At 40.2% G+C, this 22,781-nt stretch overlaps 1 protein-coding gene across 3 annotated transcripts in view; it reads left to right on the top strand.

The window, feature by feature from the left end:
* LOC140725567 (arf-GAP with coiled-coil, ANK repeat and PH domain-containing protein 2-like) overlaps nt 1-22,781 on the top strand; it is a 128,932-nt gene that overhangs the window by 12,467 nt on the left and 93,684 nt on the right. For all 3 annotated transcript variants that reach the window (XM_073041184.1, XM_073041183.1, XM_073041182.1), the window contains exons 2-3: nt 19,029-19,086; nt 22,130-22,249. In XM_073041184.1, coding sequence (XP_072897285.1) covers nt 19,029-19,086; nt 22,130-22,249 — 178 coding nt within the window. The remainder of the gene's footprint in view (nt 1-19,028; nt 19,087-22,129; nt 22,250-22,781) is intronic.

Here is a 22,781-nt window from a genome sequence, read left to right as displayed (position 1 = left end):
ATATCACAGACACAAGAAAATCTGCAGATGCTGGAAATACAGAGCAACACTCACATGCTGGAGGAACTCAGCAGGCTAGGCAGCATCTATGGAAAAGAATAAGCAGTCGACGTTTTGGGCTGAGACCCTTCATCAGGTTGCGGTCAAAATGTGTACAATGCTCACACGGTTGATATCTTGTAGATAGACCACAAAACTATTTATTTCGATTTTATGTCCTCAGGGGTGTGTGCTTAGCCCACTGCTCTCCTCTCTATATACCCATGACTGTGTGGCTAGGCATAGCTCAAACACCATCTATAAATTTGCTGACGATACAACCATTGTTGGTACAATCTCAGGTGGTGAAGGGAGGGCGTACAGGAGTGAGATATGCCAACTAGTGGAGTCGTGTCGCAGCAAAAGTCAAGTCACTTTTTATTATTTTAACCATAAACTGCTGGTAAGTACACAGTAAAAACGAAACAACGTTCCTTCTGGACTTCAGGAAGGGTAAGATGAAGGAACATATACCAAACCTCATAAAGGGATCAGAAGTGGAGAGAGAGCAGTTTCAAGTTCTTGGGTGTCAAGATCTCTGAGGATCTAACCTGGTCCCAACATACCGATGCAATTGTAAAGAAGGCAAAACAGCAGCTATACTTCATTAGGAGTTTGAATTTGAAGAGATTTGGCATGTCAACAAATACACTTAAGAACTTCTATGGATGTACTGTGGAGAGCATTCTGACAGGCTGCATCTCTGTCTGGTATTGGGGACGGGGGGTGTCTACTGCACAGGACCAAAAGATGCTGCAGTGGGTTGTAAATCTAGTCAGCTCCAGCTTGGATACTAGCCTACAAAGTACTTAGGACATCTTCAGGGAGCGGTGCCTCAGAAAGACAGCGTCCATTATAAGGACCTCCAGCACCCAGAGCATGCCCTTTTCTCACTGTTACCATTGGGTAGGAGGTACAGAAGCCTGAAGGCACACACTCAGCGATTCAGGAACAGCTTCTTCCCCTCTGCCATCTGATTCCTAATTGGACACTGAATCTTTGGACACTACCTCACTTTTTAAATATATAGTATTTCTGTTTTTTGCACTATTTTTGATCTATATACGTATGCTGTAATTGATTTATTTTTTCTTCTATATTATGTATTGCATTGAACTGCTGCTGCAAATCAGGTGATAATAAACCTGATTCTGATTCTTTTACATCTGTTTTTCGTCTTGAACGTGTTTTTGGGACCGTTGGAGCCTGGGATTTGCAGTTTTGAGACCTAGTTTGGGTGATCTAGTGCTTTGCTGTCTCTGAGAGGATTCCAGGAGGTAGAGATTCCGAGCCTCAGCAAGAAGGCTGCGGGGGCACGAATTGATGTTCCATTCCATTTTACGGATTGTTCACCGATTAAAGCAATGAGGGAGATTGAAACATTGTGGTGAATTTGGAAGGTGAGCACTGGTTGCCTGCCTTTTGATTGCTAGTGGGATCGCTCTGCTGCCGGAGAGGAAGGACTGCGTGGCCTGCTGCTCTACTCAGAGAATGTTACTGGGGTTTTCTGTGTTTTGGATTTGGACAATGGACATTTTTTCAGTCTTGTAGTTTTTTGTATTCTGTGTTTATTGCACTATCTTTTTTTTTGTGCGAGGGATGGGGAATTGGGTGTCTATGTTCCAGTTCAGATTTTGTTCTATGCTGGGTGGGGGGAATTTGGGGGTTGATGATTGTCTTGCCATTCTTTTTTTTTCTTGGTTTTGTGGCAATCTGGAGAAAAATGTCAGAGATGTATACTTTGGTAATAAATGAACCTTTCAATCTTTTGTATATAGTATTGCACCTGAGGAAAATTAGTGTAAATACAAAGAGGATGAATACCTTTTAAGCCTCACAATTTCAGCTTTTAATTTTTAGTAAATTGTTGACAGGTGTTGGAATTTTTCTTTTGATTTGACATGCACCATGTTTTGTAGATTAACTCAAATATCCCTACTTCAATATATTTTAAATTGAGAAAATGGGATAGTAAGATGTGAAAATAGTTGTGGGGCCTGAATACTTTTTCAAGGCACTGCAAATGCACAGTGTAGAATATCCTGACTGGTTGCATTACCAGCTACTATGGAAGCAGCAATGCCCAAGAACAGAAAAGCCTACAGAAAGTGGTGGATTACAGATCAGTTCATCACAGGACAAGCTCTCCCCACAACTGAGTACATCTACAAAGCACGCTGCCACAAGAAAGCAGCATCCATTAGGGACCACTACCATCCATTCTCTCTTCTGCCTGCTGCATTCAGAAAGGAAGTACAGGAGTCTTGAGTCCCATACCACCAGGTTCAGGAATAGTTATATACTTCATCCATTAGGCTAACCATTGTGGGCATTTTCACTTACTACAGCACTGCACTGATTATTGAGTACAGCCTATGGACTCACATCAAGGACTCTACAACATAAGTTCTCAGCTTTATTTATTTATTGTCTGTCTTTTTTGTATTTTTACTGTTTGTCTTTTTGTCTTTTGAACATTGGTTGCTTGTCTGTATTTGTAGCTTTTAATTTGGTTCTATTGTAAATGCCTGCAAGAAAATGAATGCCAGGGCAGTATTTGGTGACATAATAAATTTATTTTTAACTCTGAGCTAAAAATTAAAACAGGAACTTTTATAGGTACCCAAAAAGGAAAAGACTAGCAGGAGCAAGTCTGGGCTTTTTGATACAGTGGAGTTTATACTTGGGAGGAAGGAAACCGCAGCAGAATTACTTTGTAACTGTCTTCACAGAAGAAGACACTGAAAATGTGCCAAATCATTTAGTGGAAGTGAACTGGAGAGATAAGTACTAGCCAAAAAATAATTGTTGGGAAGTTTGAGATCCCAAGTACATGGTGATCTACATCCCAGAGTTTAAACAGAAGTGCTTTTGGTAATAGTGGATGTAATGGTTATCATATAATGTTCTGTATATAGGTATCCCCCGCTTTTCGAAAGTTCGCTTTACACCACTTCGCTTTTGCAAAAGACCTACATTGGTACCTGTTTTTGCTAACCGAAAGAGACCCAAAGAGGATTTTTGCTTTTATGAAAAAAGACGAAAAGCGAAAATAGCGTTCAGCATTTGTTTTGCAGCAAGCCATTACTGTATACAGGTAGCATGCACCCCGAGCAGAGAGAGTGGTACCGCCAAGCGCCTTCCTCGGGAACTACATTCAGCATCAAGCCGCCATAGCTTTGAACTGTCTCTGTGAGCATCTGTGCTTTATCTGGGTGTATTTTGTGCATCCGTTAGCAAGCTGTGTCCTAAGGTATCAGAAAAGCCTAAGAGAACTCACAAGGGTGTTACGCTTAGCGTAAAACTGGGTGTAATTAAGTATTTCGATCGTGGTGAACGAAATAAAGACATTGTGCGGGCATTGAACTTGCCTGCGTTCACCATTCGTACTACTTGCACGCAGAGAGAAGAATCTTGAAAGCTGCTGATGTTACTATTGGTTCTGCCAGTAGCAAAGTGATCTCTCTTAGTCGGCATCATTCCTGCTTTTACTATATGTTAGTGTTAATTTAGGTTTTATGTGTTATTTGGTATGATTTGGTAGGTTATTATTTGGGTCTGGGAACACTCAAAAATTTTTCCCATATAAATTAATGATAATTGCTTCTTCACTTTACGCCATTTCGGCTTACGAAGGGTTTTATAGGAATGCTCCACTTTTGTATAGCGGGGAAAACCTGTAATCTGAAGTTCTTCCTATTGATTGAAGGACAGCAAATATAACTGCATTGTTTAAGAAAGGAGGGAGTGAAATCAAAGAACTATCAACCTGTCAGCTTAATGTCAGTGGAAAAAGAAAATGTTGGAATTGATACTGAATAGTGTCAAAGAAAAACAGCTGAGTGGAGTCAATTTGGGTTCATAAAGGGGTAAGTTTGACGAACCAGCTGAAGTTCTTTGAAGATGTGATGCAGATGTTCAAATTTGGAGCAACAAACAGTTCTGAAGCAGTTTTTTGATCCAAACCATTTGACAATTCCATTCTTCTTGCTGATGCTGTTCAATTTGCAGCGTTCCTCCAGCACATGTTTTTGATGTCATTGTTCCAAATTTCAGTAACCTCCATTATGGTGAAAGAACTCTTTCTTCAGACACCTCTTGCCTCTCATTTTTAAATCTACATCCTCTTGCTATAATACTTCTGCTAAGGAGAAAGATTTCTCACTCCCTACTTAATCCCTCCTATTTATAATTTTGTAATCTCAAATAGTTTGCTTCTCAGCCTTCTCCACCTGGGGAGTGGCAACAAATCTATTTGCTCTGTGTGATGAAAATCTACATCTGTTGAATCTCCTCTGTAAACTTTCCAGTGCAATGACATCCTTTCTTTAGTGTGTTTAGTTTTTCTGGAGCTGCACAGAGTAAGGAAAGAGTCTGAGGTAAACCATGTTTACTTCGTACTGTGGCTGCAAAACAACTTATGTTAGTGATAATAAATCTGATTCTGAAAATAACAGGATCAAAATGGCAGCAAAGGTGATGAAACTCCTTGAATTTGATAAGACTAACAGAAAGCGACACCAATAGGTTCACAAATGACAGAGGTGAACGAGAGGGCCTAAGCAAAAGGAAAATAAGAATTGTTTTGTTTGTTCCCAAAGGAATAGAACATTTTGTCACATTCAGCAATAAGTATGGAACATTACATGTTTTATGAACTCGCATGGAATGACTTCTGACCAATCCATCTGGAAAATGTTAAGATCACATGACCTCTTGTGAACTGTTTTTCCATTAACGTTTTTGTTTCTATTGGCACAAGTTCACTGGGACATGTTATGTACAAAGTTTTAAGGAATCAGCAAGCACACACCATTTCTGATCATCCATAGACCTTTCTAGAATTGTGTTTGCAATGCATCTTTACACTGTTCAATCACAAATGCTGACAAAAACCAGTGCAGATAACTTGCATTTTGCATTTTTAAATATTTTACATTCTCCTATCAACTGAGTATTAATCAATGTATGGTGTTTCATTAACTAAAAATACTTTCTCGGTGTGAATGTTTTTGCTGGTTAAAGTTGAATGTCATTGACATTGGCATGAAAATACACAAAAAGGTGACTACAACAATTAGGGAATGTTGTTTGAAAATTCAGTAAAACCTTTGGTAGTTAGTCATAAACATGAGATTCTGCACACTCTGGAAATTTAGAGCAACAAACAAAATGCTGGAGGAATTCAACTGTCAGGCAGCATCTCTGAAGAGGAATAAACTGTGGATGTTTCAGGCCAAGACCCTTCATCAGGACAGTTAGGGCATTGTATCTCAGGCTGAACATAATTGAGTTCTTTTTGTATTGGGTCAGTTTCAGATCTAAACTCCTAAACATTGCATTTTCAATGCAAACAATGTTTTTTGCACAATTAGAATATCTTTTCACTAGATTAGTTTTTGCAATGTGAAAGAAAGGCCATTATTTTTTATTTTTTATTATTTATTGAGATAGAGCGCCACCCAGCAACCCGCGATTTATCCCTAGCTTAATCATGGAACAATTTACAATGATCAACTAACCTACCAATTAGAAGGTCTTTGGACTGTGGGAGGAAATCAGAACACTCAGAGGAAATGCAAGCGATCATGGGGAGAACGTACAAACTCCTCACACAGTGGTGGGAATTGAACCTGCATCGCTGGTACTGTAAAGTGTTGTGTTAGTCACCACGTTACCATGCTGCCCATCCACCTGACACATTCATCCTTTACTCTGTATATGTTGCTTTTTCAGATTGTTTCAAATTTGCAAATCTTAGTGTAGCTTTTCACCACCTAATAGGTTGAGTTTGAATAATTCAGTCAGCAAGTTTTACTTTCATTTTATAATGTGCCACCATTTTTGAAGATGAGGTTTATCTGCATTATTAACAAAATTAATAGGTTAATTCAATGTGGAATTAAAATCAAGGTTATCTCCAGGCAGACCATAACGAAGGTGCAGATGTGATGCTATTAGGCTGTTTCTCATTGCACCAATACGAGGAAGTTGTGGGGTAAATCATAATTTGGGGCCCTCGACAACATTCTGAGTGAAGCATAATGTAATATCTGCGTTGATGTTTCTTGAGCTTTTTTCTGACCTAATGTTAATGTCATTCAAAGAAAAATGTTGGAAGGTAAAATTCCAAGTGTAAGTATAGAATTCAGAAAAGTAAATTGGATTTTCGTTACTTTTGGAATGTGGGCATTAAAGGAAAAGCTGGAATTTATCCAGTTATAATTGCCTTAAGTAATGCTGAGCTACCTTTATAATCTTCTATAATTTGGGTGACAAAGGTGCCTTTGGGTAGGGAGTTCCGATGTTTCAGATTTGCAATGATGAAAGAGCAGTGGTGCAAGTTCAAGTCAATACTTTTGATGTCTTTGTGTTCTTTTTGGAGGCTGTTTGAACTGGAAAAGAGTTTTTATTGTTGGAGCTGATGGTGGTAAGGGCAAAGACTTTGCACATGATAGACAGGGATGTTTTCATTGGCCCAAGTGTGTGCAGTTACAGGGGCCAGCATCAGAGCTTGACATTGTCCCCTGGCTATTCTACCATTCTCATTGGGTCAAACTCTGCTGTATGGAAGTCTTGACTTTTAAGAAAAAGTCATTTTGGTAGGAAAGTCCATGGCAATGGTTAGTAGTGTCAGGAATTGCAAGAGTTGCATGGATTAGCACTTGGAGCTATGATGTGGTGGCCATTACAGAGCCTTGGATGGTGCAGGGGCAGAAATGGCTTCAAGTGCCAGGCTTGAGATGTTTCAGAAGGGATAAGGAGGGAGGCAAAAGAGGTGAGGGTGTGGCACTGTTGATCAGAGATAGTATCATGGCTACAGAAAAGGAGGAAGTCATGGAGGGGTTGTCTATGGAGTCTCTGTGGGTGGAAGTTAGGAATAGGAAGGGGTCAATAACTCTATTGGGTGTTTTTTATAAACCACCCAATAGTGACAGGGACATTGATGAGCAGAAAGGGAGACAGTTTCTGGAAAGGAGTAATAATAACAGGGTTGTTGTGTTGGGAGATTTAAATTTCCCAACTATTGATTGGCATCTCCCTAGAATGAGGGGTTTGGATGGGGTAGAGTTTGTTAGGTGTGTTCAGGAAGGTTTCTTGACACAGTATATAGATAAGCCTACAAGAGTAGATGTGGTACTTGATCTGGTATTGGGAAATGAACCTGGTCAGGTGTCAGGTCTCTCAGTGGGAGAGCATTTTGGAGATAGTGATCACAATTCTATCTCTTTTACCATAGCATTGGAGAGGAATAGGAACAGACAAGTTAGGGAAAAGTTTAATTGAAGTAAGGGGAAATGTCAAGTCAAGTCAACTTTTATTGTCATTTCGACTGGTACAGTGCATAGTAAAAATGAGACGTTTTTCAGGACCATGGTGTTACATGACACAGTACAAAAAACTAGACTGAACTATGTAATAAAAAAAAAACAAACAACAACACAGAGAAAGCTACACTAGACAACAGACCCACACTGGACTGCATAAAGTGCACACAAACAGTGCAGACATTACAATAAATAATGAACAGGACTGTAGGGCAAGGTGTCAGTGCAGGCTTCGGGTATTGAGGAGTCTGATAGCTTGGGGGAAGAAACTGTTACATAGTCTGGTCGTGAGAGCCTGAATGCTTCGGAGCCTTTTCCCAGACGGCAGGAGGGAGAAGAGATTGTATGAGGGGTGCATAGGGTCCTTCATAATGCTGTTTCCTTTGCGGATGCAGCGTGTAGTGTAAATATCTGTGATGGCGGGAGAGATGATCTTCTCAGCTGACCTCACTATCCGCTGCAGGGTCTTGAGATCCGAGATGGTGCAATTTCCGAACCAGGCAGTGATGCAGCTGCTCAGGATGCTCTCAATACAACCCCTGTAGAATGAGATGAGGATGGGGGATGGGAGATGGACTTTCCTCAGCCTTCGCAAAAAGTAGAGATGCGGCTGGGCTTTCTTTGCTATGGAGCTGGTGTTGAGGGACCAGGTGAGATTATCTGTCTGGTGAACACCAAGAAATCTGGTGCTGTTTACGATCTCTACCGAGGAGCCGTCGATGTTCAGCGGGGAGTGGTCGCTCCGTGCCCTCCTGAAGTCAACAACCATCTCTTTTGTTTTGTTCACATTGAGACAGGTTGTTGGCTCTGCACCAGTCCGTTAGCCGCTGCACCTCCTCTCTGTAAGCTGACTCGTCGTTCTTGCTGATGAGACCCACCACGGTCGTGTCATCGGCGAACTTGATGATATGGTTCGAGCTGTGTGTTGCAGCACAGTCATGAGTCAGCAGAGTGAACAGCAGTGGACTGAGCACGCAACCCTGGGGAGCCCCCGTGCTCAGTGTGATGGTGTTGGAGATACTGCTCCTGATCCGGACTGAATGAGGTCTCCCAGTCAGGAAGTCTAGGATCCAGTTGCAGAGGGAGGTGCTCAGGCCCAGTAGTCTCAGCTTTCCAATCAGTTTCTGAGGGATGATTGTGTTGAATGCTGAACTAAAGTCTGTGAACAGCATCTGAACGTACGTGTCTTTTTTGTCCAGGTGGGTTAGGGCCAGATGGAGGGTGGTGGCAATGGCATCATCTGTTGAGCGGTTGGGACGGTACGCAAACTGCAGGGGGTCCAGTGATGGGGGCAGCAGGATCTTGATAATGCCTCATGACGAGCCTCTCAACATTTCATGATGATGAATGTAAGTGCAATGGGACGGTAGTCATTTAGGCAGGACACTGAAGACTTCTTCGGCACGAGGACGATGGTGGTGGCCTTGAAGTACGTTGGAATGGTGGCGCTGCTCAGGGAGATGTTGAAGATGTCAGTGAGAACATCTGCTAGCTGGTCTGCACATCCTATGAGCACTCTACTGGGGATATTGTCTGGTCCAGCAGCCTTCCGTGGGTTGACCCTGCACAGGGTTCTTCTCACGTCGGCCACAGAGAGACACAGCACCTGGTTATTTGTAGGAGGGGTGGACTTACTCGCCGCCACATCATTTTCCTCCTCAAACCAAGCGTAGAAGTTATTCAGCGCATTTGAGAGGGAGGTATCACCTGCACAGTCAGGTGATCTTGTCTTGTAATTGGTGATGTCCTGGATGCACTTCCACATGCGCCGCATGTCACTGCTGTCCTGTGACTGTGATTGTGGATTAGCTGGGCATGTGCACGCTTTGCCTATGAGGCTATCAGGCAGGAACTTGGAAGCATAAATTGGAAACATAGGGAAGAAATGTGGCAAATGTTCACGGGATATTTGCATGGGGTTCTGAGTAGATACGTTCCAATGAGACATGGAAAGGTAAGGTACAAGATCCGTGGTGTACAAAGGCTGTTGTAGATCTAGTCAAGAAGGAGAGAAGAGCTTACGAGAGGTTCAAAAAAACTAGGTAATGATAGGAATCTAGAAGATTATAAGGCTGGCAGGAAGGAGCTTAAGAAGGAAATTAGGAGAGCCAGAAGGGGCCATGAGAAGGTATTGGCGGATAGGATTAAAGAAAACCCCAAGGCATTCTACAAGTATGTGAAGAGCAAGAGGATAAGACGTGAGAGAATAGGACCTATCAAGTGTGACAGTGGAAAAGTGTGTATGGATCTAGAGGAAATAATGGAGGTACTTAATGAATACTTTGTTTCAGTATTCACTACAGAAAAGGATCCTGGTGCTCGTAGGGATGTGCTGGAGCTTTTGGAAAGCATCAAGTTGGATAAATCACTGGGACCTGACAGGATGGTATCCCAGGCTACTGTGGGAAGTGAGGGAGGAGATTGCTGAGCCTCTGGTGATTGTCTTTGCATCATCAATGAGGGCGGGAGAGGTTCCCAAGGATTGGAGGAATGCGGATGTTGTTCCTTTATTCAAGAAAGGGGAGTAGGGATAGCCCTGGAAATGATAGACCAGTGAGTCTTACTTCAGTGGTTGGTAAGTTGATGGAGAAGATCCTGAGAGGCAGGATTTATGAACATTTGGAGAGGTATAATATGATCAGGAATAGTTAGCATGGCTTTGTTAAAGGCAGGTCGTGCCTTACGAGCCTGATTGAATTTTTTGAGGATGTGAATAAACACATTGATGAAGGTAGAGCCATAGATGTAGTGTATATAGATTTTAGCAAGGCATTTGATAAGGTATCCCATGCAAGGCTTATTGAGAAAGTAAGGAGGCATGGAATACAAGGGGACATTGCTTTGTGGATCCAAAATTGGTTTGCCCACAGAAGGCAAAAAGTGGTTGCAGATGGGTCATGTTCTGCATGGAGACCGGTGACCAGTGGTGTGCCTCAGGGGTCTGTTCTAGGACCTACTCTTTGTAATTTTTATAAATGACCTGGATGAGGAAGTGGAGGAATGGGTTAGTAAATTTGCTGATGACACAAAGGTTGGGGGTGCTGTGGATAGTGTGGAGGGCTGTCAGAGGTTACAACGGGACATTGTTAGGATGGAAAACTGGGTTGAGAAGTGGCAGATGGAGTTCAACCCAGGTAAGTGTGTGGTGGTTCATTTTGGTCGGTAAAATATGATGGCAGAATATAGTATTAATGGTAAGACTCTTGGCAGTGTGGAGGATCAGAGAGATCTTGGGGACATTGAAAGCTCTGTGGTTAAGAAGGCATATGGTGCATTGGCCTTCAATCGTGGGATTGAGTTTAAGAGCCGAGAGGTAATGTTGCAGCTATATAGGACCCTGGTCAGACCCCACTTGGAGCTCTGATCTCAATTCTGGTTGCCTCACCAGAGGAAGGATGTGGAAACCATAGGGTGCAGAGGAGATTTACAAGGATGTTGCTTGGATTGGGGAGCATGCCTTATGAGAACAGGTTGAATGAACTCGGCCTCTTCTCCTTGGAGCGATGGAGGATGAGAGGTGACCTGATAGAGGTGTACAAGATGACGAGAGGCATTGATCGCGTGGATAGTCGATGGCTTTCCCCAGGGCTGAAATGGCTAACATGAGACAGCATAGTTTTAAGGTGCTTGGAAGTAGGCACAGAGGAGTTGATTCCAAGCATTGGAGTGTTTCCCCCCTAATTCCCATTGACTGCATTTTCGCTAGGGTACCTTGATGCCATACTCGGTTAAGTGCTGCTTGATGTTGAGGGTTATCACTCTCGCCACACCTCTGGTATTTAGTTCTTTGGTCTATGTTTGGACCAAGGAGGTGATGAGGTCAGGAGCTGAGCGGCCTTGATGGAACCTAAACTGGGCATCCATGAACAGGTTATTGCTGAGTAGGTCTGCATGATAGCACTGTCGGTGACCCCATCCGTAACTAGGCTGATTGGGCGGTAACTGCCTGGGTTGGACTTGTCCTGCTTGTGTTCAGGACATATTTAGGCAATTTTCCACATTGCTGAGTAGATGCTGGTGTTGTAACTGTACTGGAACAGTTTGGCTAGTGGTGCTACAAGTTCTGGAGCACAAGTCTTTAGGACTATTGAGATTTTGTCTGGGCTCATAGCCTTTGCAGTATCCAGTACTTTCAGATGTTTCATTGTGTATTTTGCTAGTTTCGTAGTATGCTCATTTGATGAAAAAGTGAGAAGCAAACAAAATGTAAATGTATTCAGTCTAAATTAATGGGATCATACAGGGGATCAGCATTATGTTTGGTATTTGTTGAGTTTATTGACACTAATCTGCATTCTCAACCTCCAGTACTAGTAGGAGTCCAAAATTGTGTCTCACTCTCACTCCTGTGAAACCACTTACTGACCAGAATAGTATTCATGAAACTAGGTTGTGATGCAACCACAATCAAGGGTCCAGAATGCAAAATCTTACTTGCAGTGTAGAAAACTGCCTTTCTTTGCTTTGTTCACAAAAGTTAAGACCCATCGTTCCCACAAGTCAACAGCTCCTCGCTCTCCCAATTCAAGTTTGTTCTCAACTCTTAGCAGCATAATATAGTTATAATGGGAAGGCAGGACAAAGTTTTGAATTATTAAGCAATTCATATTTTTCTGTATCTGAGTGATGTTACTATGTTTGGACTTTTGTGATAGTCCAACATACAAAGCAGTGTTGGATATAACTCTGACTTCTCATCTTTTTCTTCCTGTCCTGATGAAGGGTTTTGGCCCGAATGTCGACTAAACTCTTTTCTGTAGATGCTGCCTGGCCTGCTGAGTTCCTCCAGCATTTTATGCGTTTTGATTGGATATAGCTGTTGTCTTTGACCAGTGCTACATTGTGGACCTCAGAAACCATATTAATTTACACTTTTCAAGTGGAGGTTCATATTTTTCTCACATTTTTCAGCTCAGTTTGTGTGAGGTGTTATTTTTGTGCACTGCGGTTTTACTAAAGTAGGGTGTCATCACTGCTTTTGTTGGCATTGTGTTTTTGAATGCTAGTATTTTCACTTATGTTGTGTCATTCAACAGAACAATACAGCACAAGAACAGGCCTGCACTGTGGTGCCAAACTAATGAAATAAATGAGTAATCAAATGCCCAACTAAACTAATCCCTTCTTCCTACACAATGTCCATATCTTTCCATTTCCCTTCAGATTTATGTCTATCTTGAATGCCCCTATCATATTTGCCTTTATCACCATCCTTGGCAGTGTGTTACAGGTACTGTTCACTCCATGTCATATCACATAGAGCTCTTTATTTAATTATTTACTTTTGAGGTACAGTGCCTGCAAAATGTCATGATCATTCTGCACCATCATTGATCCATAAATACAAGGATATCTGTTTTGGTTCAGGAACATTATCATTGATATCATAGTTCGTAGAGGATAACAACCTAATCTTTGAATGTTCCAGTGGAATCATTGATTTTCAACCTTGTCTAAAGTTGGTCCTCTTGCAACTGAAGAATATGTGCTAGGCACAGACTTTTGGAGAAACTGATGTAGAGTTTTGACTCCATACCTTGATCATCCTTTTGCTTCCACAGGTACAGTTCCTCCAGAATACAGCATCTGCAATCTCTTGCATCTCTATTTGAAGATAGTGACCCTGATAACTTTTAAGTTCTTTGCTATTGTGTTTTCATATTCACAAATAGTTATGTCATTATACCATTAGTATTGAAATATACCAATAGCAAAATTCATGGAAATTGCATGAAAAGTTGATAATCACTCTTGATAAACACTGACATTGACTCTGAATACATTTTTTGTTTTTTTAAAAAAATGCTAAACAGATTTTATAGTGATGTTACTACATGGTTAAACAGTCTGATTTCACATGCCCTAATTATAATTTATTTCGTGATGTTTATGCCAGAAATCTTGTTTTGCAGTATCCAAATTCGTTCAGTTATCCCATTTTACTCTAGGTCATTTATGTTTCAGTCATTTGGAAGAAAATAAGATTAAATTTATGATCGGCTTTGAGTTTGTACAGTTGTCTGCATCAGGGTTGTGTTATGAAGCTTGCATGATGAGATAGGACCAGAAGGCTACCCCAGCCAAACATGCAAGTATAATTAATTGAATTCACAGCTGAAACAGATACAAGCTCTAATGTTTGTTGGAAATTTTTTTGGCATGTGCAACCCAAATGGAAGAAAATTGTGGTAAATTGCCAAACAAAAATGAAAGTTTAAGAGGAAAAGTGAAGTAGACAAAGTTAAAAGATCTTGAGAGCTCCTTTTATATGTGACATTATCACATTTTTAAAAATAGAAATGTATTTAATCTGTTCTATCCAGTGCATGACATTCTATTGCATATAACCCATTTTTATAAGATCATCAATACTGCTATTTTATTCTAGCTCTGAAAAATGTGTTCTTTGTTTTTGAGGATACTGTTAAGTTGTTAGCCACAGCCTGATGTCACCATCAATTTGTACTTGTCTCAGTCATTCTATTGTGCAGAAGTTCTTGGTGGTTTGGTATTAACTGATTAATATTCCTGTTACAATTGATGAAAAAGTAGGAAATACCAGTCTCTTCAGTTTTGCATGGGCCAAAATAGTGCACATTTACTGAGTGTCTCTTCAGCAACTTGAATATTGCAACCAATAAAGACTTAATAGCGTGATAATTCTCAGTTTTGTGTATATTGCAGAACAAGATTTATTTACATGTAAATAAATTAATTCTCATCTCTAAATGCTTGGGTAACCAAGCCTGCTTTAAAGTTTACTACAAACAAAACAATGAAATGTATATTTTAAAAAGTTGATAATTGTATCGATGTACTACATACAGAGCTAGAGACGACATGCAGTCGGTAAGTTGTTTCGAGACTAGTTTATTCAAACTTTGTGGTGCTGGCATTTAATCCCTAGCGCCCGCCCTCTCCGGGCGGAAATGACATCAGAGGTGCATTACCAAAATCTCTCCCCCCCCCCCCCCCCCCCCCGGCGTGCTGGCTTTTTGTGAGCCGGTTCAGCTGCGCAGAAAGTGGGTCACCACAATATGATATATGACTGGTTGCCCATCGTATCATAGAAACATAGAAAATAGGAGCAGGAGTAGGCCATTCGGCCCTTCGAGCCTGCACCGCCATTCAGTATGATCATGGCTGATCATCCAACTCAGAACCCTGTACCTGCTTTCTCTCCATACCCCCTGATCCCTTTAGCCACAAGGGCCGTATCTAACTTCCTCTTAAATATAGCCAATGAACCGGCCTCAACTGTTTCCTGTGGCAGAAAATTCCACAGATTCACCACTCTGTGTGAAGAAGTTTTTCCTCATCTCGGTCCTAAAAGGCTTCCCCTTTATCCTTAAACTGTGACCCCTCGTTCTGGACTTCCCCAACATCAGAAACAATTTTCCTGCATCTAGCCTGTCCAATCCCTTTAGAATTTTATACGTTTGAATAAGATCCCCCCTCAATCTTCTAAATTCCAGTGAGTATAAGCCTAGTCGATCCAGTCTTTCTTCATATGAAAGTCCTGCCATTGGGTGACGACATTTAGATTTGTGTAGTTCTGTTGTGTCTTTCTATGTGGCTGCTGAGGCTGAGTTGATATACCAAAGCAACAAATACATCTTGTATGTCAAACATCTGAATGCTGGGTAAATAGTGGAAATAGCTACCTCAGAACTAAGCAAACTACTGGACCATGCAAGTCTTTGTTGTGCTGCAGGAAAGGTGCAGTGCAGTCAAGCAAGTTTTACAGGAGTTGGCTCAATGATCATCATTCCGTGATAGTGGAGTGAACGAAGTGAGTAAAACTGATTTGCTTTAAAATCAGCCTCTGCTAGAAATGTTGGGTAGACAATTTTTTTTTTCTCAAGTCACTCAAATGTTGACGGTTTATTCACCTCTAGGTGCTGACTGTTCTGCCTAATACCTCGAGTTCAGCTAACTTGACTCACTCCACGTGATATCAAGATTCATTTGAGAAGCAAGTGAATAGTAGCTAAGAAGTCTAGCCAAATAATTCTGATACTGGAAGCAATAATAAAAAAAATTGACATAGTTTTCTCACAATCTAGAATGATTCCAATCTAGCCAATTGCTGTCATATCCTTTTGTTCCTTATTATTAACAAAGCAACAGAAGTAGCTGCCATAAAATATTTTCAAGTGTAATATAACTCCCAATGAAACATGAGTTCCTTTATTACCATAATTGATCATTGATTCTTAATTCGGGTTTTAATAGGACCATTGCACTGTAGACATTAAAACCCTGGCTTGAACACTGAAATGCTATATTACCAAGATCATGTAACAACCTCGTAGTCAGGATGGCCAAAATCTCCAAGATAAATGATTCCCCCCTCCCCCCAACAATGGCCGGAATTATTTTGAGAGCACAGCAGCGAGATTGGTGGTCAGTCATCTCTGTCTCGTGATGTAATTACATGAGGTATATACATATCCCCCACCTTTATTTGTCTGATGTTTTTATCCTTCAATGAGATGGGAAATGGAACTGTTTACTGATATGTTTGCATGATGTTCAGTTCAGCTGCAATTCCTTAGATAGTGAAGTTGACTACATTATATTCCTAAGGGGAATAAATAAGCAGCATGAGAAGAGATTAAAGATTTTAAAAGATTAGCTTTATTTAAAACACATATATCGAAATATACAATGAAATGCATAGTTTGTCAACGACCAGCACAGTCCAAACATGTGCAGGGGGTAACCGGCAGGTGTCACCTGTGTTTCCGGTGCCAGAATAGCATGCTTACAATTTACCAATCTTAATCTGTATGTCTTTGTGAGGAAACCAGAGCACCCAGAGGAAACGCATGCATTCACAGGGAGACATACAAACTCCCTACAGACAGCGGCAGGAACTGAACCTTGGTCTCAAAGCACCAGCTGCCTAGTACACTACTGCACCATACTGGAGGAAAAGATAGCAAAATGTTAAGTCTTGGACAGTGTTCAGGCTTCATTTTATAAATAGCAAATAACATTTACCATGCACTTCTGTAACTTGATAATCAGTTCCAAAGAGTGAGAGAGCCTTCTCCGCATGACAACAGCCAATAGAACTGCCATCACCAGATCCCTCCTTGTTGACCAGAAATTGAACTGGACCTGGTACATACTTGCTTTTGATGCTGAAGTGTGTTTTGTGTGTGGATTTTGTGTGGCTGATGGTTCCCCTTTTCTTAACCCAGTAATGTCTCTCCAACACTATCAGTCTAGAATGGGACAGAACGTCCTTAATTCCAGAACATTGACTCCATACTGTATTGCTTCATCAGCATTTCAGAAACCACATGATCCATCTTGAATGTGACGGAATCCATTCTAGCAACTTGCCATGTTTCTTGAGCAGTAGTTCCCAAGACAGCAGTCATCACTGCATCCAATGAGGGCAGCTGGTGCACATAATCTCCTCGCCTTTCTCCTCGCCAGCATCTTTTATATTAGATAAAGATTCTTGGCACACAGGAGGTTTTCAGAACACCATGACATCAGAGGATGTGATGGAATAAAACAGCAGATAACTACAGGTTTAGTTAGAGATGGGTTTGAAAGAGAAAAACAGGCAGAAGGAGGGAATTCTGGAGCTTTTACAGCTTTGATTGTTAAAGCCACTGCTGCCAACAGTACTTCACGTCTTTACTGTGGGGATGATGAGTATAATGAGTTCCTATTTAAAATCGAGAAGAATTTCTCTCCTGAGGGTTGTGAATCATTGGAATACCTTTCAGAGAGCAGTTGGGATAGAGTTCTTGGGGATATTCAAGGCTGGGATTCTCTTTATAGTGTGACAATCAAAGGTTAAGGGGGAAATGCTGGAAAGTGGACTTGATACATGTTGGATCAGCAGTGATTCCATGAATGCAGGGATGTGTCAAGAGAGAGATTGGTGGCGAGTGATGAACGGACGAGAGAATCACAGAGGAAGCAATCCCTGTGGAGATTGGAGGGAGGTAAAGTTGTGTTTGGTGGCAGAAACCCATTGAATATGGCAGAAGTTGTGGAGAATGATGTGTTGGATGAGGAGGCTCATGGGGTAGTAGCTGAGGACGAGAGGACCTCTTTCCCTGTAAAGGCAGAGGGAAGATTGGGTAAGGGCAGATGTGTGGGAAATGCAGGAGAGAGCAGCACCAATGGTGGAGGAAGGGAGACCCATCCTTTGAAGGAGGAGGACATCTCTGATGTTCTGAAAAGGAGGGTCTCATCCTGGGAACTGATGTGGAGACAAAGGAACTGAGAAAAGGGAATTACATTTTTACGGGAGACAGCGTGGGATGAACTACAGTGAAGATAATTCTGGGAGTTAGAATGATTATAAAAGATCGGTAGACAATTTGTTTCCAGAGAGGGCACAGAGAGATCAAGAAAGAAGGAAGAGATGTCAGTCATGAACCAAGTGAATTTAAGGGCAAGGTGGAATTTGGAGGCAAAGTTGATGAGCTCAGCATGGGTGCATGAAGTCGTCAATGTCGTGCAGAAAGAGTTGGGGAGCAGTACAGTGAAGGCTGGGAACATAGACTGTTCTTACATAGCCAGTGTAAAGGCAGGCAAAGCTGAGGCCTGTGCAGGTGCCCATGGCTACACCTTGAGTTTAGGAAGAAGTGGGAGGAGCTGAAAGAAGAATTGTTAAGTGTGAGAACCGGTTCTGCCAGATGGAGGAGGATGGTGGTGGAGAGGAACTGGGCGGGTCTTTTGTTGAGAAAGAAGGCCTTCTGAATGGGGAAACAGGAGTATGTAAGGACTAGACACCCATGGGGCAAATGAGGCGATCAGGGCCAGGTTATTGAAAGCTGTTGAGAAGATCGAGAGTTATGGAGTGTCCTGGATGTTAAGTGCAAAGGGGCTGAACCTTTAATATTTAAAGCTGGACTCCTTCCAGTAGTGAGTTTCTCTGCCAATTTAGAAAGTTTTTGAGATGAACTCTTTTTCAAACACTTAGTAACTTTATAAAGCTCAATCTAATATTGCAAAGTAAATTGCTCCCTTTTAATAAACTTATAATCAGCAGAATGTAAATGAAATTGGACAGAAGCCAGCTAGAGGGAAATGAGGGTAGGGGAGTGTATTAAAAACTCAAAATGAATACAGTTTTATACAGGATTGGTACCAAATAACTGAATGAAGCCAATGCACAACTCTTACCTCGTACAGCAGTATGACAACTGGATTATTATAGTGCTGAACTAAGGATATAAATTGACTCACAATTGTTAATACATGTTGAGTTAACATTTTTCTCTTGTTCTTGATAAGAAGCAAGACTCCTATGGTAGAGGATTTTACCAAGTTTGTTTTCTAGATTAATAACAATGAGCAGCTTAATTTTGTTCTCCTTGTCCAAATACATCATAATTTTCATGTTCCTTTTACATTTATTGCTGTTTAACCAACTGATGTTGTCTGAGCATGTTTTATTTTGCACCCTTTATAACTAACATAATGATCTGAATAATTATATGACCTTGTAGTAATGTTATCTGTGGGATTAGACTTGTATTTACAGAAGTTTGTAGTTTGATACCAGCACACTGTTTAGCACTGCTGTTAGACCAACAATTGAAAGGATGATTAGTAATTAAAATTGTTGAGAAGGGAATTGGAAGGACTACAGCAGGTTAATTGTATTTTTTTAATCCTCAATAGGGCTGCAATAGAAGAAGCTGAAGGAGATTTTACTGAATTGGAGTCAAAACTTGAAAAAGTGAGTATCATTATACTTCATTTATTTCTGATAGATCATTTGTCACCTTGATGGCTGACGAGTAATTTAAATGTTTGAATTACTGGATAGGATTGAGCAAAGTTGCTTGCAGATTCCTTGCAGGGGAAAAAATACAAAAGTACTAAAAGTGTAGTTGTCTCAAAGTTCCAAATGAGTCTTTCAATTATTTAGAAAAAAGTAAACTAATGTTAACAAGCATACAAATTCAGAAACTTTTCAGGTGCTGTAATTGCTACAGTTCAAATATACTTCAGCCAGAGACTCTTTTTTTGAATTTGTAATGCAATTAAACAAATACTGGCCTTTAATTTGCTTTGTAATATTCTTCACACTAAGTACTAATTATGCCAAAAATAGCTGGAATTTAACTCCTTGATCAATGAAGAAGTAGAAAGACATTTTGATAGCTTTATAAAGGTTGTCTCAAAGAACACTTCAAATTTTCAGAAGTTGCACCCTGCAGTAAGAGACCATTTTTGTTAGTCCATATTGAAAGGTCATGAATTTGAATAACCATTTGTGCAGAATCTGCTCATCTCACCTTGTGGTAAATGGAATGATTTGCCATAGGTAGCTGTTGAAATGGAGATTTTATTTATCTCCCTTCTGCAACAAAAGAAGGTACAAGTGTACAGTTGGCAAGCGTGATTGATTCTTAGATTGTTTTGGCAAATATTCAGCAAAGACATTATATGGTGCTATTTGTTTTAAGATTCTGTGATTTTGAACAGCTCTTTAAATTTTCTAGTGAAAAGGAAAAATAGATTAAGTCATGTTTATCTTCTTTTCTTGCACATTGGGTGTTTGACAGTCTCTTTTTTTCAATGGTTTCTATTGGGTTTCTTTGCTTTGTGGCTGCATGTAAGGAGACAATTCTCAAGGTTGTGTATAGTGTACATACATTGATAATAAATGTACTTTGAACTTTGATTTCCAAAAATTAAAAAAAATTCATTAGTTCCAGAAGATCATGTTCTCCATTGTTTTGATTTCCTATTTTCTGTTTCAAAGCAGTGAGGAAGTGGCACTTGTGGGAGAGCAGAACTTTATTGCAATGAGTCTGGTTAAAGAGAAACTGTTTTGTGCGCTATTACATGGCTTTTCTGAAGCCACACGTGGATTATATTGTGTCATTTAGACCTAAGAGTACGCTTGTAGGGAATGTAGTGTTTATTCACTTGGATAGTGGCTTAGGAGGTGAAATGTTCATTTGAGTTTAGATGAAGGAGAGAGGACCTTGTTGGAAAGGAATTTGCATGATGGATGAGAAGAAACTACTTCCTTTGGGCAGAGAGTGTGAGAAAGCAGAGGCTCGAGGACTGAAATGGAAAAAAAAGTTCTTTACAGATGGAGGAAAATCTTTTGGAAATCTAATCAACAGAGGGTGTAGAATTTCAAACACTGAGCATATTCAAAGCTAACAGAAATTTTTTGGATACAAAGAGAGCCAAGAGAGATCTTCAGATTTCTATATATGGTCACTTTCCTGTGCTTGGATCTTTAATTTAATTGAGCTATCACCTTCTTGCTTTGCTTTAGTTCCATCTTCTGATGCTTTCAGTGCTTGTCTCACTGAAATTTATTTTTCAATAATTCCTTGCCATCCAATTTTGCAACCAACTGATGATTAGAAAATTTGTTTCAAAAGGAATACAACATCCTACTTGTTGATGTTTTAGGTCTTCAAAAAAAAAGCTGAATGATTTGGAAAAAATGGCATTGAAGAAAACCATTTGAGCAGAGGATTGATCAGTTTGATCATGGCTCATAGTTAATTGTCTTTGTTTCGGAAACCATTTAATCTCCATTGCTAACAACATTTATCAATCTCAATTCAAAAATTTTCACATTCAATAACTCTGTGCTCTCATCCTCTACCCTGCTCATGCATTCCACCCATTCCTGTTCTCCCCCTCAACCTTTTCCATTTCCCACCCCCATTCGACAGGTCACAGAAAGATGGGCAGTGCACATGCTCCTGTCTACATCAACTGTGTTGACATTCAGTGGGTTAAGGGCAGGTTCTTGGGTATGAACATCATCAATAATCTGTCCTAGTCCAAACACTAATGTCATAGCCAGGAAAGCTCACAACTGCTTCTACTTCCTTTGAAGACTGAAGAAATTTGGCATTGTTCCCACTGACCCGTACCATTTTTTTTAGTTGATGCATCATAGGAAACATTCTGTTTAGATATATATATAACATACCATACATGGTTTGCCAGCTGCTCTGCCTGTCGTCACAAGTAACCGCAGAGAGTTGCAGACACAGCTTAGTACCTTATGGGAACCAATTAGCCTCCCCTCGATAGACTCTGTCTATACTTCTCATTCCCTCCCTAAAGCAGTCAGTATAACCAAAGTCTGCACTCATCCAGGCATTCTCTTTTCTCTCCCCTTCCATTGGGCAAAAGATACAAAAGCTTGAAAGCACATACCACCAGGCTCAATCCCACTGTTATGAGACCTTGAATAGACCTCTTGTACGATAAGATAGACTCTTGATTTCTCTATTTATCTTATGTTCTTGCACTTTGCATATAATGCACTTTTTGGTAAGTTTTTTGCTTTATTCTGCATTGTTATTGTTTGTTCTACCTTTATTCTACCCATTATACAATCTCAATGCATGTTTGATCTCTATGAACAGTATGCAAGACAAATTTTTCTCTATCTTGGTACACACAACAATAACATGCCATTACCAAGTTGCAGAGTGTTGAAAGCAGGTGCTCTCTTCCAATTATCCCCATGTCCCACAGCCTTTGCAGTTTCACTCCATTATCTTTTCAAAATAGTCACCTGTTTTTTTTTGAATTGATATAATGTAGTTGAATATTCTGAATCTTGTTGTGATTGCAATACTATTAATTATTAATATTGGCACAGAAAACTCGAAAATGTTAAACATATTGCAAAAAACTATTGACTTTAATGTCTTTTCCACAATAATTCTTATTTTGTCTCATTATAAAAGGCAGTGAGTATGTGAACATTTGGTATATCCTTTCCCCTCTAGGTTGTGAAACTATGCATTGGAATGATAGATGCTGGAAAGAACTTCTGCAATGCTAACAAACAGTTTGTAAATGGAATTCGTGAGCTTGCCCAGCATTCCACCAAGGATGAAGTAATTGAAGTAAGAACGCTGCTTTAAGCAAGTCAAAAAGATTTCAGAACAGTAACTGAGTACTTTTTGAAATGTATTGTAAATTAAAGTATAAATTGCTTCTTGCTGAGTTTTCAGTATATTATTGTGTTTGATAATCTGTGGTCTGAGAGTTAATGGAAGAATAAAACCAGCAAAAGGAAATGTGACCAGAGTGCATCAGTGTAAGCAGATGTGGTTTGGGTATATGGGTGTTTATTGATAAGAAGTGTATTCATTTAACTTTGCAGTTTAATGTTAGAAACTTGCTTGGATTATTATCAAAGCTTAATTCACCAGAAAGGAAATTTTCTGTGATGCCAGTATAAAAGCATTGGTTATTATTGTAACTGAAAGTCCAGCTTTATTTGTGGAGAATTGGGATGTTGCACTTGAGATGAATGGGATGAATACTGAATTTAATCAGTGAAAAACTTTGTGAAGATGAGATTATGATCTTTTGCAGTGAGACAATTTCCCATATCAGTTATCTTTAATCTTTTCATATATACAAGTTGATCTT

Source organism: Hemitrygon akajei, chromosome 3 (assembly GCF_048418815.1).
Source record: "Hemitrygon akajei chromosome 3, sHemAka1.3, whole genome shotgun sequence".
In the NCBI taxonomy this organism is placed as follows: Eukaryota; Metazoa; Chordata; class Chondrichthyes; order Myliobatiformes; family Dasyatidae; genus Hemitrygon; species Hemitrygon akajei.
This window is presented reverse-complemented; position numbering and strand designations above follow the sequence as displayed.